The sequence below is a fragment of the Bos javanicus genome, chromosome X (assembly GCF_032452875.1).
Source record: "Bos javanicus breed banteng chromosome X, ARS-OSU_banteng_1.0, whole genome shotgun sequence".
NCBI classification, from domain to species: Eukaryota; Metazoa; Chordata; class Mammalia; order Artiodactyla; family Bovidae; genus Bos; species Bos javanicus.
The window spans coordinates 79134816-79150594 of record NC_083897.1 but is presented as its reverse complement, the minus strand read 5'-3'; the positions used below and the strand labels follow the sequence as shown (position 1 = coordinate 79150594).

The 15779-nt window shown below is 33.4% G+C and overlaps 1 protein-coding gene across 5 annotated transcripts in view; it reads left to right on the top strand.

Annotated features, from left to right (window-relative positions):
• Nucleotides 1-12154, top strand: part of CHIC1 (cysteine rich hydrophobic domain 1) — a 43729-nt gene extending 31575 nt beyond the window's left edge. For 2 of the 5 annotated variants that reach the window (XM_061409693.1, XM_061409695.1), the window contains 3 exons: nt 7367-7423; nt 7664-7723; nt 9034-12154. In XM_061409693.1, coding sequence (XP_061265677.1) covers nt 7367-7423; nt 7664-7723; nt 9034-9084 — 168 coding nt within the window. In that variant the 3' untranslated portion in view covers nt 9085-12154. Of the gene's footprint in view, nt 1-7366; nt 7424-7663; nt 7724-7832; nt 7882-9033 lie in introns of all 5 variants that reach the window. The other 3 variants (XM_061409696.1, XM_061409698.1, XM_061409694.1) reach the window with 2 other exon arrangements.
• Nucleotides 12155-15779: the final 3625 nt, after the last annotated feature.

Below are 15779 nucleotides of genomic sequence, written 5' to 3'. Positions count from 1 at the left end.
GAAGTCTGCTTTGTTTAAAATTGCTAAAGTGACTCTAGCGTTCCTTTGATTAGTATTACTATGGTGTATCTTTCTCCGTCTTTTTACTTATAGTCTCTGTATGTCTTCATATTTAAAGTGGTTGTCTTGTAAACAGCACTTAGTTGTTTTATTTCTTGATCCCTTCTGACAGTCTCTGTTTTTTAATTGATATATTTAAACCTTTGATATTTAAAGTGATTATTGTTATAATTTGACTAATATTTACCTTGTTTGTTACTGTTTTCTATTCATTACTCTTGTTCTTTGTTCATATTTTCATCTTGCAGTCTTTTTGCCTTCTGCTTAATTATTTTTGTGTGACAGTATTATTTATCTTCCCTTACTATATCACTAATCCTACTTTTTAATCTTTTTAGTGGTTGCTCACTAAAGAGAGTTTGCAATATATATACATATAAAACCAATCCAGGTCCCCTTTCAAATAACACAGTACCACTTCCCAGGTAGAACAATTACCTTATTACAGAATATTCCCAGCTCTTCCCTCCAATCCCTTATAACATTGCTGTCATTCACTTTACTTATCCATAAGCTATAATCATGGAATACATTATTGTTATTAACAAACTGCTATTAGATCAGTTGAGAATAGAAGAAATAAAAGATTTTATTTTATATCCATTTGTTTCTTCTCTACACTCTTTCTGTATGTAGATCCAGATTTCTTAGTTGTAGTGTTTTCAGTTCAGTTCAGTAGTTTCAGTCGCTCAGTCGTGTCCGACTCTTTGCAACCCCATGAATCGCAGCACGTCAGGCTTTACTTCTTTCTAAATAAAACTTATTTTAACATTTCTTGCAAGGAGGGTCTAGTAGCAACAGAGGCCCTTAATTTTTGGTCTTAGTCTTTATTTCCCTTTGATCTTTGAAGGACAGTTTTGCTGGGCACAGATGGAATTCTAGATTGGTAGTATTTTATTTTAAAACATTAAACATTTCATTCCACTTTTTTCTTTGCTTGAATAGTTTCTAAGGAGGTGGCTAATATGACTCTTATCCTTGCTTCTTTATATGTAAGGTATTTTCTCCCCTGGCATCTTTGAACATTTTTCCTTGACTTTCTGTAGTTTGAATATGAGATGATGAGGTGTAGATTTTGGAGTATTTATCTAGCTTTGTTGGAGAAGGAAATGGCATCCCACTCCAGTATTCTCGCCTGGAGAATCCTATGGACAAAGGAACCCGGCAGGCTACAGTCCATGGGGTCACAACAGTCGGGACACAACTTAGCGACTAAACTACCACCACCATCCAGCTTTGTATTCTGAGCTTTTTCTATCTATGAGTTTGATGCCTTTCATTAATTTGGGGAAATTGTATTGTCATTATTGCTTTAACTATTTCATCTCCTCTTTTTTCTCTTTACTTTCTGATATTTCTATTATGTAGGGCTTCCCTGGTGGCACAGAAGTAGAGTTTCTATTATGGGTCTATTGCTCCTTTTGTAATTGTCCCATAGTTTTTGGATATTCTGTTTTGTTTTTCTTTTTTCTTTTCTTTTTCTTCTAGTTTTGTAAGTTTCTACTGATATGCCTTCAATCTTCTTTGGTGGTTTCTTCAGCCATTTCCAATCATTGATGAGCCCATCAAAGGCATTCTTCATTTCTGTTATGATATTTTGGCTCTCTGCCATTTCCTTTTGATTTTTTTCTTATAGTTTCCATTTCTCTTCTAACATTATCCATCTGTTCTTTCATGTTATCTACTTTTTTCATTAGAGCATGTAGTATATTTTTCATAGTTGATTTATATTCCCAGTCTGATCATTTCAACATCTCTGCCATTTCTGAGTCTGATTCTAATGCTTGCTCTGTCTTTTCAAACTTTTTGTCTTTTAGTATGACTTCTGATTTTTGTTTGAAAGCTGTACATGATGTCCTAGGTAAAAGGAACTGAGATAAATAGGCGTTTAAAGTGAGATTTTATTTTTTTGTTTGACTGTGTTACTGTTTACTGTAGCTGTTACAGGGCTTCTCAGGTGGTGCAATGATAAAAAAAAATCTGCCTGCCAATGCAGAAGACACAAGTTTGATCCCTGGGTCGGAAAGATCCCCTAGAGTAGGAAATGGCAGTACACTGCAGTATTCTCACCTGGAAAATTCTATGAACACTGGCGCCTGGAGAGCTACAGTCTGTGAGGTTGTGAAGAGTTTGACACAAATGAGCACACGTGCACATAGCTATTAGAAATCGAAGGCTAAATATTTCTTAGTGTCCTTGTTTTTGTCTGGCCTATTTTCCTTGGATTTCCCTACAGACTTCTTAGATATCATCTGAGATGCACAGTTCTTTTAATTGTATTCCTTGTATTATAATACAGAAGCCTTATTGATTTAGTGGTAAGGTGCTGGGGAAGGAGGCTTCCCTGGTGGCTCAGTGGTAAAGAATCCATCTGCCAATGAGGGAGACGCAGGTTCAGTCCCTGGGTTGGGAAGATCCCAAGTACAAGGAAATGGCAACCCACTTCAGTATTTCTGCCTGGGAAACCCCATGGACAGTGGAGCCTGGCAGGCTACAGTCCATGGGGTTTCAAAGAGTAGGACCAACTTAACGACTAAACAAGGTGTTGGGGGACTGGACATGTTCTATTGTATTCTGTCTAGGCTTAATTTTTTATTGAGACTGTGCTCCTCTGTACCCTAGGAGCTGTACCCTACAGAAGTGCTTCTCAGATTTTTTGTTGTTTTGTTTTCCCCTTTAGGTGGGACAGGAAAGCTAGAGGATGCTAGAGTTGTGTATTGCCTTCTCCGAGATTGGTTAGGCTCTAGTAATATCCTAGTAGATTAGGCTCTGGTACAGTAGTTTCTCTGAAGAGCAGGCTTTGCTAAGAAGAACAGAATGTTATGGGCATATATAAATGTGACTGACTGTTCTTCCCTTTCTCCTGCTGGAAGGATGAGGGGATTTTTCTGCAATCACTGTGAGAACCTGATAGGTCTCCTGGTAATAAAGTCATAAAAGTGTGGGAGTCTCCACCAAGACTGGACCCCTTTGGAATTTCAAACTCTCAAACTTGTCCCCACTGAGCTTCCAACAATTCATCAATTAAAGTTCAGGCATTGATATCAAACAAACAGCAACAACAAAAATTGCTATCCTAGTCCTAGTTCCCACAGAGTTTTCCTCTTCTGCATTTCTACTCTGGTAAACTGTGCACAAGGTTTCCAGTTTCTCCATATCTTCACCAACATTCACTATTTTCCATTTTATTGATAATAGCCACCATAATGAGTGTGAAGTGATATCTCATTGTGGTTTTGATTTGTATTTCCTTAATGACTAGTAGTGTTGAGCATTTTACATTTGCTTATTGACCATTTGTCTATTAGGTACTTTGCCCATTTTGTAACTAGCTTGTTTAGTTATTTGTTGTTGAGTTGTGGCATATATATTCTTGTTATTAATTCCCTATAGATATGTAATTTGCAGATATTTTCTGCCATCCTTTTGGCCTGTGCTTCAGTGTCATATCTAAGAAATAATTGCAAAATTCAGTGTCGTGAAGATTGTCTCCTGTATTTTCTTCTAAGACTTTTGTGATTGTCATTCCTATGTTTAATTCTTTGATCCATTTTGAGTTAATTTTTGCATATGGCATAAATTTAAAATTCAACTTAATTCATTCACATATGGATATCTAGTTTTTGCAGTATTTAAAAGTCCTTTTTCCCCATTGAACGGTTGTCACTTTTGTCAGAAATCTGTTGACTGTTTATTTGAGGGGTTTATTTCTAGGCTCTCTGTTCTATTCCATTGGTCTATATGTCTATCTTTATGCCAGTACTATATTCTTTTGGTTATTATTGCTTTGTAATAAGTTTTAAAATCAGGAAATGTGAGTCCTTTATATTTGTTTCTCATTTTCAAGATTTTTTGGCTAATAAGAGTCTTCTGGGGTTCCATGTGAATTTTAAGATGAAATTTTCTATTTCTATATAAAAAGTCACTGGGATTCTAATAAGGATTGCATTGGATCTGTGGTCATTTTGGATAATATTATCTTCTTAACAATATTAAGTCTTCCAATTTATGAACATGGGATTGTTTACATTTATTTAAGTCTTTAGTTTCTTTTAGTATCATTTTATAATTTTATATGTACAAGTCTTTTGCCTCCTTGCTTAAATTAATTATTAAGTATTTTCTTCTTTTGATATTATTAGAAATGTTATGTTTTCTTAATTCCTTTTTTGAATTGTTTACTGCTGTTATATAGAAATGCATTTGAATTTTGCATGTTGATTTCATATTCTGAAATGTTCCTGAATTTGTTAGCTAGCTCTAACAGGGTTTTTTTGTGGATTCTTTAAGGTTTTCTACACATAATATAATGTCACCTTCAAAGAGAGATAATTTTATTTCTTCCTCTTTGATTTGGATGCCTTTTATTTCTTTTCTTGCTTAATTTCTCTGTCTAGAATTTCCAGTAATATGTTGAATAAAAGTGGCAATCATTGTCTTCTTTCTGTCTTAGAGGAAAAGCTTTCAATCTTTCACCATTTAGTATGATATTAGTTGTGGATTTTTTCTTAACCTAAAGCCAGGGAGAGTGGGGTCTGCTAATATTCCCCATCTTTCATATCTACCCAGAATATGTCTGCCATAGGACGCTGGGAAGATAGCAACTGCCACTCAGTTGTCAGAGCAACTATAACAGCTCACCTACAACATAGATGTGTACCAGAAAGAGGGACTGCATTCTTTGCCAACTATCCTGCCTATTTTTCAGAAGCTGTGGGTAGGGAAATAGGTGCTGCTCTCCTGACATCACCCACTTGATTTAGGCCTTTTATTGCACAGAACTATAGAAAATGGGATCTACCTATTTTCATTGTCTGCCCAAACTAACCAGAAGAACTGTTCTACTCCACGTATCTGGGAGATGTGGAAACTGCCTTACACTGAAGCAGTTCTTCCACAAGGCAGGTATGAGTATAGTGTCTAGCTCCAATGCCAAGGCTTCCCACTGTTATTACTTATTTCCCATAGATTTTGTTGAATAACTACTTCTCAATCTGTTGTAAACCCTTTGATCAATCTCTAGAACATTTGAATGATTGTACTTGGTAATACTGATAAGCTTAATAGTTGTCTCTTCAGGAAAGAGATTTCCCTAAGGTCCTCACATTGACATTCTGGGTGGGCTCTTACTAACCTGATGTTATATTTGACACATAAAAACTTTTAATTTGATTAAGTCAAATTTATCTTTTAAAATAGTGTTGCTTGTGCCTTTTATATCATATCTTAAGAGGGCTTTGCCTAACTCAAGATTTAAAAGATGTACTCCTGTGTTTTCTTCTAGTTGTTTTAATGTTTCTTATGACTTGGTCTTTGATCCATTTTAAGTTAGTTTTGTGCATACACTACTTTAAAAGATAAATTTGACTTAATCAAATTAAAAGTTTTTATGTGTCAAATATAACATCAAGTTAGTAAGAGCCCACCCAGAATGTCAATGTGAGGACTGACTCATGAATATATATATATGGGATATTTTCCATTTATTTACCTCTTTTGAAATTTATTTTAGCAGTGTTTTTTGTTCTTTGGAGTTTTTATTTGGCCATACTGTGCAGCTTACAGGATCTTAATTTCCCAACCAGGGATCCAACCCAGGCTCCCTGGACCACCAGGGAATTCCCTTTAGCAATGTATTTTAGTTTTCACCTTACACATCTTATACTTCTTTTGTTAAATTTATTCCTAAATATTTTATACTTAAATCTGTTGTGAATAGGGATAAATTAGGAGTATGGGATTAACATATAAAAAGAAAAATCTATTGTGAATGGAATTAATCTTTTACTTTCTTTTTCAGATTGTTCACTGATAGTATATAGAAATATAATTGATTTTTATATGTAAGAACCTTGTATTACTTTTTTGTCTAGCATAACAAATTTCCACAAACTTAATGACTTAACACTATTTTATTAATTCACAGTAAGAAGTCTAGGTACAGTGTGGCTTAATTGGGTTCTCTTATTCACAAAGAGTTGGACACAACTGAGTGACTTCACTTTCACATTTTTTTTTTTATTAGAATCTTATAAGGCCAAAATCAGGGTGTTGGCAAAGCTGCATGCCTTTCTGGAGATTCTGGGAAAGAATTTACTCCCAGCCTCTTTCAGATTTCAGAAATCATCTCCTCCTTAGACTTTCTATGTGACCTTTCCATCTTAAAGCCAGCAATGATGGTTCGAGTACTTCTTGTGTTTCAGACCCCTCTGGGTATTCTTCCATCAGCTGGAAAAAATTCTCTGCTTTTATGGGCTCATGGAATTACATTGGGTCTGCCAAAATAATCTAGAATAATCTCCCTATTTTAAAGCCAAATGATTAATAACTTTAATTACAATTGCAATGTCCCTTTTGCAATGTAGTATAACATTCACAGGTGTAACTCCAGGAAGTAAAGATCATGGGGGCCAGAATTCTTATTTATTAGTTCAAGTAATGTTTTAGATTCCATAGGGTTTTCTCTATACAAGATCATGTCCTCTGCAAATGAAGATGGTTTCATGTTTCCTTTTACAATTTGGATGCCTTTATTATTTTTGTCTAATTGCCCTGGCTATAACATCTATATGCTGTTGAATAAAACTAGCAGGAGGAGACATCCTTGTTTTGTTCCTAATCTTAGGAGGAAAATATTTAGTCTCTCTCCATTTATTGTGATTCCCTGATGGCTCAGATGGTAAAGAATCCACCTGCAATGCAGGAGACCCAAGTTTGGTTAAAAATCAAAAATGCCTAACAGTCTTTTAATGTTTTGGAACATTTTGCGAACTTTTCTTATTCCTTTCAAAATACATGCACTCCAAATGATAAACTCAGCCTCTGTCCTCCTGTTTACTACAGTACTGCTTCTCTTGTTTTTACTTTTTCCTCTAAATACAAATTTTTCAACTGCCTGATTTTGTACTTCTTTTCAGTGTAAATTCTGATATGTGTTGGGTTTGTTTTACTCAACTTGTAGACCTTGACTACTATTTGTCAGGTATTATGCTAAGAACTCTGATAGGAAAACATTTGATGAGTAATCAGATTAGCTTGGCATATTATATGTATATTAAAAAACTAACCTTGTGAATAGATATACGAAAGTCTAGATTTAGGTTCATAAATGGACTACTAGCAGTACTGGTAATGTTTTTATATAGTCCATTTAATGGACTCACAACACAGAGTAATTTGTACATATTTTGTTTTGAAAAGAAAAAGCAAGAGGAGAAAATAATGGGATCTTAAAAGTATGCAGAAGAATATACACATAGTTTACAAAGCTCTTCATCTTGTAACAAAGTCTTATTCTTTCTCATAGACCAGAAGATCAATTCAGAAGTTGTTAGAATGGGAAAATAACAGATTGTATCACAAGGTAAGAAAGTTTAAGCAAATAAGTATTCCATTCATATTTGCATTAATAAATTGAAAAAATGGAAAGTTTTCAGCCACAAAAGCATGGATTAGAGAATACTCACTTTTTAATATTTATTCTTTACAAAGTGTTTTTAAAAGTATCTTATTCCTGGATTGTTGTTCAGTGGTTTATTCTAATGTGTAGGTAATAATTAATATAAATTGTTGTTAAAATTCTTAACAAACTTTACCTTCTTAGCTTGCTTTGCACTGGAAGTTGACTAAAAGGAAATGTGAAACTAGCAATATGATGGAGTATGTAAGTATGCAGTTATCTTTAATTGCATATTTTTGGATTCCATCCTGAATGTTACATTTTACTGTATTTATCATTTGTCACATCTTCTTTCTACCTTTTTTCTTCTCAGCTTGAACTTTTGTCATTTGGAACATAGAGATTTCCTTCCACATTTTTAGGTTTGTAGCCAACATAAAATATCTTGAAAGCTGACAATTATTTATATCTTAGAGAAACTTTAGCTACTATGCTCAGATGAAAACGTGGTAAAACCTTAATCTTCTAACGCGGGTGCAAACCATAACACATGTTGATGGGCGCAGATGAACAAATATTCCTAAATGTAATCTTGTCAAAACTTACATAAAATAGGAATTGACTTCTGGATTCATATTCCTGGCTTTTTTTTGTTCCCTTAGCTGATATTTATTAATAGCTTTCAGTGAAGAAACTATAGATTCTAATTTTTTTAAACTGAAAGATCTGCGATCTTAGTCACAATGCATAAAGTCACATATAGCCAATGTGATAAATTGAATATCATTAACATTCAAAAGAATATGAAATTTATCCAAACTTTAAGTTGCTGACATGTAATATATATTTAATAATAAACATTCCATTTCTATTTCATAAGTAAGGATTATTATGTATCTTTCTCCACTTTGAATAGTCTTGAGGATAATGTGCAAATGACCACAAATCTAAAATTCTCTGTAGGTAAAACCTTGTATAAATTATTGTAACTTTATGTAACTTTATAAATATATTGTTTTTATTCCCAAACCTTTTTTAAATTAAAATGTTTTAATCAATCCATTTGAACACTATTTTTTACAAAAAAGCTTCTAAAAGATAGTAATACTCAACCAATATCAGCTGTTTTAATTGAAAAATATATAAATGTAATATAAGTGAAGGTATTTTTTTCTAATCCTAATCCTAATAAATTTTTCTAAGAGATTCTAATAAAATTTGTATCCTTCCCATTTAATCCCTTCCACTTTGCTACAAAAAAAGGGAACCAAGGGAAAATGGAAAAGACATTAAAATATAATAGGGTTTGCTTTTCTGTTAACTAAACGGTTACTGTAAATCAGATAATAAAAACTATGAGCTATAGCAAGTAATTATGTTTTTCAGTTTAATTGCCAATCTAACAATAACTTGTGGTAAGTTCCTTTTGTAACTGTTTTATATATTTCACTTGCTTTATAGTATAAGACCAAAACATAGTCCTGTGAGAAATGATTATAGACTTTTTGGGTTATGTATAAGTTACAGTAAATGAAAATTTTGTCAATATATTCTTGTTTATTTTTATTTTACAGGTAATACTAATAGAATTCTTACCAAAATATCCCATATTCCGACCTGACTGAGGAATTTTATTCAGTCACTTCTGTTTTACCTGTCATTTCCTACCCTTAGTGCCTTGTAGATGATTTTGGAATGAAGATGGTCTCCTTTGCTGTTTTCAATTTATTCTTTATAATGGTAGAATATTCTCCTCACACTTCATTTGTGTTGGTTTAAGAAGAAATTTTGCACATCCTTTTTGTTGTTGTTAAATGAGGCTTGTATTTTGCACTGTCAATTTTTAAATAAATACACACACATATATATGTGTGTGTGTGTGTGTATATGTGTGTATATATATATATATAGTTGCCACTAAATATAACATCAGTGCAGGTGTTTAAAAAACAAAAACATGTTCTGAGCATGCTGCCTTATAATTTTCATACTTACTGTTTCTAAATATGCATCATTTTTCTAGGCTATTTAATGCTCTGTAATCCCTTACTGAACATACATAAATAAGCTTTTGGTAGCTTTTAGAAACGGTTTTACTCTTACCTGCTTTTAAAGGACATGCGGTTAATAGCACTGGTTTTGTCCTGCACTTTGCTTAATTATCACTTACATTAGTAGATAAAATATTTAAACTCCTAAAGACCTGTAAATATTGTTTCTTTGCATAAAGTAAAAAAATGTGATATGTCATGGTTTACAGAATGTACTGTTATTCTTAATATGTTGCCAACAATTCTGCATAAATTTTAATGTGAATGAAGTTTGCAAGCATCCTTTCGAATGTATAGATTGTTAACATGCTGTGTTATGGCAAAGCCATAATAAGTATGTTAAAAATTTCAGGTGTGGGCAGGATGGCCCTTTGTAATGAGAAGATTAAAATTGAAATCATTGTCTGAGATCTTCTGCATTGCACCTGAAACCAAGAACCTTATTTTTTCCATTTAGTTCAATACATCCCATTTTGTCTTCCACTTACAAAAGAATTCATTTGACGTCTGACACATTTCACAGCCTCACTCTCCTCATTTGTCTCCCTTTATGTATCCTTTTCTTCACTTGGAAATACACAGGATTATGACCTTTTAAGGAGTGTTTCAAGTTTCAGGTGTTTTAGGAAGTATCTAGACCCCACCCACCCCACTCCAGTACTCTTGCCTGGAAAATCCCATGGACAGAGGAGCCTGGTAGGGTGCAGTCCATGAGGTCGCTAAGAGTCAGACACGACTGAGCAACTTCACTTTCACTTTTCACTTTCATGCATCGGAGAAGGAAATGGCAACCCACTCCAGTATTCTTGCCTGGAGAATCCCAGGGATGGGGGAGCCCGGTGGGCTACCGTCTGTGGGGTCACACAGAGTCAGACAGGACTGAAGCGACTTAGCAGCAGCAGCAGCAGACCCCATCCCCAGGAAAGCCACCGCTAACCCCTATCTGGAGTTATGATCCACTTTGAGAAAGAGAGAGCTAATTGAAAAGCTCTACCTAAAGTGGCAGATTCATAATTGATTAAATATTCTTAATCCTCATTTTGGGGATCTTTTGTAAAGGTATGGATACTATTAATGAGGAAAGACAAGAATTTAACTAAAATAGTTTCTAAAGTAGCCACACATGCAGCCTTTTCATTGGTATGTGCATATTTCTCTATTTCTCTTCACATTGGAATAAGAGCAGGCACTCTTAATTCTTCTAGAATTTGAGTTTTTAACATAATGAAAGCTTTACATTGCATTAGTTCAACTGCAAATTTATGCCTGTATGCAGACACTATTTGTAATTCCTAGTGTTAAAAATAAAAGTATCTGAGACTGAATAATATTTTATTTATTATTTTAGTCTATTAGTTAACTTTTTTAGGCAAACATTAATCCCAATGAAGAAAGCAATCATTTTTTCATACAAGGTCAAGCCTTTTAAAGCCACTTTTAAAATTTATGCCTAATTTGAAATCCACAGTCCTGGACCAGTAAAAGAAGAGGGGAAAAAAGAGATTTTTGATATGTGAATATAATTGCATGAACAACTTTTCCACCTCTCTCTGTAGAACCCTGTTACCCCCATACCACCCAGAATCTCTAACTTTTAATATATTGTGTGTGCCTGCAAATATCATTTGTCTGTCTGCTGCAAAATTGAAGGTGTATTTTTATAGACAAAGTGGAAACCTCTGAAAATGTATACCAAATGTCTTGTTTTATAGATTAATTCGGGGAAAAATTGCATCTGTGGTTTATGTTCCAGCTAATATCATGTTTAGGTTTCAAATTATGACAGTTTAATACCAAAATTGATTTCAGCATAATACAAAATTTCTAATTATCACTGATAGAATAATTACTTTGAGTCAACCCTTATAATCTCATTTTTTTCCTGTAAACTTAGAATTTGGCCATATGATGGTCATAGTAACTTTTTCTGCCATGTATAGATCACACTTGTTTTGCTCAAAGAACAGCAGGAAGTGGTGAATTGTTTCTATAAAACAAATATTGAGACAGGAATAGAGTGCATCTGGAGGTAAGAGAGTATATAATTCAAGTTACAGTAGTATTTATCATAAAAAAATTTACCAGCATGTGTAAACTTAATTTTAAAACCTATTCTAGTAACTCTTAAATTTATTATCTTATTATTCATTATGTTGATTGACTTATTTTCTTGAACTACTCAGAAAATACCCAATTTTTTTCTTTTTCTATGACTACTTTTTCAAGCTCTTTTCCTTTGGAGGGGACTAATTAGCAGTTGAGTATTTTTGAGTCCTTTAAGAGACTTGTTTTCTTTTCAGTGATATTGGCAGCAGTGAATGCTGAAATGACAGAGTACACTGTGGACATTAATTTCTCACTCACTGACTTTTTTCTTATATCCTCAGGATAGAGCACATCAAGTTAATGAAGTATTTTTGTGCCAGTTGTTTTTAGATTAAAGAAACAAATTTGAGTTTTCTTTGTTATATAATATTCATTTGTGAAACCTGCTATGGATGTTTCCAGAGAAAATAACATATATCTGCTGAACTATATAAATCTTACAAAGTTTTGAGGTTACAAGTTAAAACTGTTCCTTCTCTGACTTTCCATTATGCATCTCTACCCCCATAAATTGTGTATAAAATGAAATAAGCTTTAACATTTTTAAGCTACTCTTTGATTCTTTCTACCCTCTATACTAATCTAGGAAGAAACCATTGTAGTCAAATGTTAGAAGTAGATGGAGAAGTGCCTTGTCCTCTTTGAATAAAGATAACATTTTATGTTGAAGGAAGCAGAACAAATGAATTGGTAAATCATTACATTAAAACCATCCTTTTCAGCTAAGTATAATATAAGAATATTTTACTAGTATATTGTATTTCTTCTATTTCTTATTTGAAGCCTATTTCCTGGGTTTTCCCCAATCATGAGATATATTAGTGACAAAATATTACAGAAGTATCAGGCACTTATAAAACTAGTATAACTCTAATGCTAGTAAACATGTAATTTAACATGGTCCTGTAATAGCAGTAGTCTTTGACTGAAGCTCTACTAAAGCCTACTGAAGTATTTAACATACTGTTCATGTTATCATGACCTATAAACACTAATGTCTGATTAGTTAATCAAACTGTTACTATTTAACACTCTACCATTTTAATGAAATTTATTCTTGTTTTATCATAATTTGAGTGAAGTTCTATAACATTTGTAAGTCTTCAAACAAATGGGTTTTTTTATGTAAAATCTCTTTAAAAATCATTACCATTTTAATTTTGTTTATAAATTACCACTCAAAAAATCAGGCCTCACTACTTAAAGCCTCCAAACAGTTTTTTATTAGAATTGACTATATTGACCTGAGAGGATATATAGAAATTTGTATATACCCATTTAATTGGAGCAGTTTCACATAGTGGGAATACTTTTTGCTAATTTGATAATAAGATGCTCAAATTCACTGAAATTAAGTCCTCTTATGCTTATAAAATTCTACTTTAATCCATTGTGTAACAATTGTCAAATCCTTTGGGTTACTTTAAATGATGAACTGTTGGAAAATTTTCCCTAGAAAATGAATAATGAATAGATTTTATTAATAATACCTGTCCATGTAATATGTGGAATATATATATGTATGTGTGTGTATATTATATATACACATCTTCCTATTATTGCCCCCAGTTTCTCTTTTCCTGATTCTGAGCCAGCCTTTTCATTTTTATGATGGCAACCTGAGAATATGTTCCATTTTCTGTGAACTTTGTCAGATTCATACTATATGAGGAAATGATCTAATGTGCTCCAGGCAAGTCACTTACATTACATGTCAGTCTCTTCATCTGTAAAATCATGAGATTTAACCTAGAGCTGGACAGAAAATTAGAGGTCACCTGACATTCTGTGATACTAGGAATCCTTAGAAAGTTTTTACTCTACAAAATCTCAGAAATGATTTTTCTCAAATCTACTACCCTTTGTGGAAATTCTTGCAGTGCCTTGCACACAATAATAAAAGTTTGATTTGCCAACAGGCACCTAGCTGGTATGTGTTCATATCATACAGACTCAAAGAACCTGATGCCTGTGAGATCTCAGCACCTCCCTGCTGATAAGAATGATTGTAGTTTCTCTAGAAACTGAGGACTGAGGTCTATGGGCTTTACCTATGTGGAATCTGACTATATATGCAGTTGGTACCTGAGCAAGAATTACGGCTGCAACAGATGTGGAGGTATGGTAAGACCCACCTTGACATTGATGTGAAAAAGAATTTTATATCCCATCCAATATCTGCTTCAGTGTCTTAATTATTTCCATATCCTCAAAAACATCTGTTGGAACAAATTAGTAATATTAGAAAGGAAAGTAGTATAGAAGTCAAACCCAAGTCACTTCTGGTTTAATTCTTAGCTCTGCTGCTTAATTCCTCTATACCTCATGTCCTCATGGTGGAAGTGGGGACAATAATCTGGACCTACCTCACAGGGGAATTGAGGATTTTTTCATATATAAATGTGCTTTTGAAATTGACTGAAGGATATATTGCATATCATAATTTTGTAACTTCTAAATAGAGTCCTTTAAATCTATGTTGTTATGTTTTCTTTCTCAGTCAAACCTTACAGAAAGAGTATTGCAATTAATCTAGTTTTGGTAGTAATTTTGTTACTAATCCCTTATGTGTTAATATGGATAATTGTGTTATAATACTTGATTGAGAGAGGAAAAGCACGTGGATATAAACCAATGGTTCTCAACTTGGGGCAGATGAAAATAGCAGTGGGGTCATCCTGAACCTTTTTCAGCATTTTAAAAAGTATACTAGAAATCATGCATTTACCCATAACATTTCTACTGCACAAGCCAACTAAGACAGAATTTTTACACATTTTGCTTATATTTCTTCAATTCTAATACTGGTTATCTATATTGATCAGAAACTGTGAATGGTGGTTAGGCTTTTAATTATTTTTTTAAATGAGAAAGCCTATTGTAATATGCAGTTTAATAAATACTTGAAAATATGGGGAAGGAATAATAAAGGAATCCTCATGGCAGAAATGTTAGGAGCCACTTTCATAAAGGAACCGAAATTATTTGACCTCCACAGGTTGCTTACCTAGTCCCTAAATAATGAAATGCTAAAGTATGTGTGTGTGTTTTAGCTAGACTGGGCTATATAACTTCAGGTTAGAATTTGCCTTCAGTTTTTTTTTTTGTTTCAAGATGATATAATTGAGCTAATTTATCTGGGTATATATGTGTAAATCATTCATATACACACATACAGGATTACAAGTGTGGAAAGTGTTATAATGTTGTCTTCTAGCATTGGAGTAAACACCAATATCTGAGTCTCAAAGTAGTTCTGTGTATAAAGTCAACATGAAGTCAATTATTGCTTTAAGCAATAATTTCTCAAATGTTTCTTTTATTCCTGCTTATTTTGTTTGCTATGATCTTTAATTTTTTAATTTTTCATTTTATAGTAAGCAAATAGTATAAAATTGATTTAATGCCTGGACTTTGAAACCAGTTACCTATGTTTGAAATTATATGATCTACAAGCTAGTTTGCCATCCTTGAACTAACCATGTACAAATGTAAGTCAGCTGCAAAAATAGGAAATCCTGCTAGAAGGTGGGCACTGATCAAAATATTTGTCTGAAAAACCTAGGATTTCTACTTTGGGGCAGAGGATTCCTGTTGAGACAGTTTTACCAGAAAAGGGTAAAAGTGAATATGTCCATTTAAGCCAAGAACTTTCATGCATCTTGTATTGTTATATAGCCTGTGGAATGAATCATTTTTTTCTCCCTTGAGTTCCGGAGTGACTCTCCTGGAAAAACTCAACCTATATACCTGTGCCAAAAGGAAGGATACCTGCCTCTCTGAAACTTTCACTGCTGCTTCTGTTGTTGTTCAATTGTCAGATATTAAATTTTATTCTCTCAGGATGCAAAATTACAATAAAGTGCAAATCTCTGTTAATGAATTGTGTATTCTTTGGTGCATCTTCCTTCTTCCGTCCCTGCTTTCATCATTATAAGGTAACTAAGGATTCCTTTTAAAATGTTTGTCTTGCATATTGCCCCCTCCCACATTTGCTAGTGTTATGTCTAATACTGTAATTCATGCTCTCTGTTGGTTTTGTGGGCCTTTGTTGTGCCCAGGGTTTGGCATTTGACTAAGTAGGAATTTGTTTCTAAACAACTTTGCATTCACCTTGTATGCCTACTTATGAATTATAAAATTAAGTACAAGTGGATTTCCAC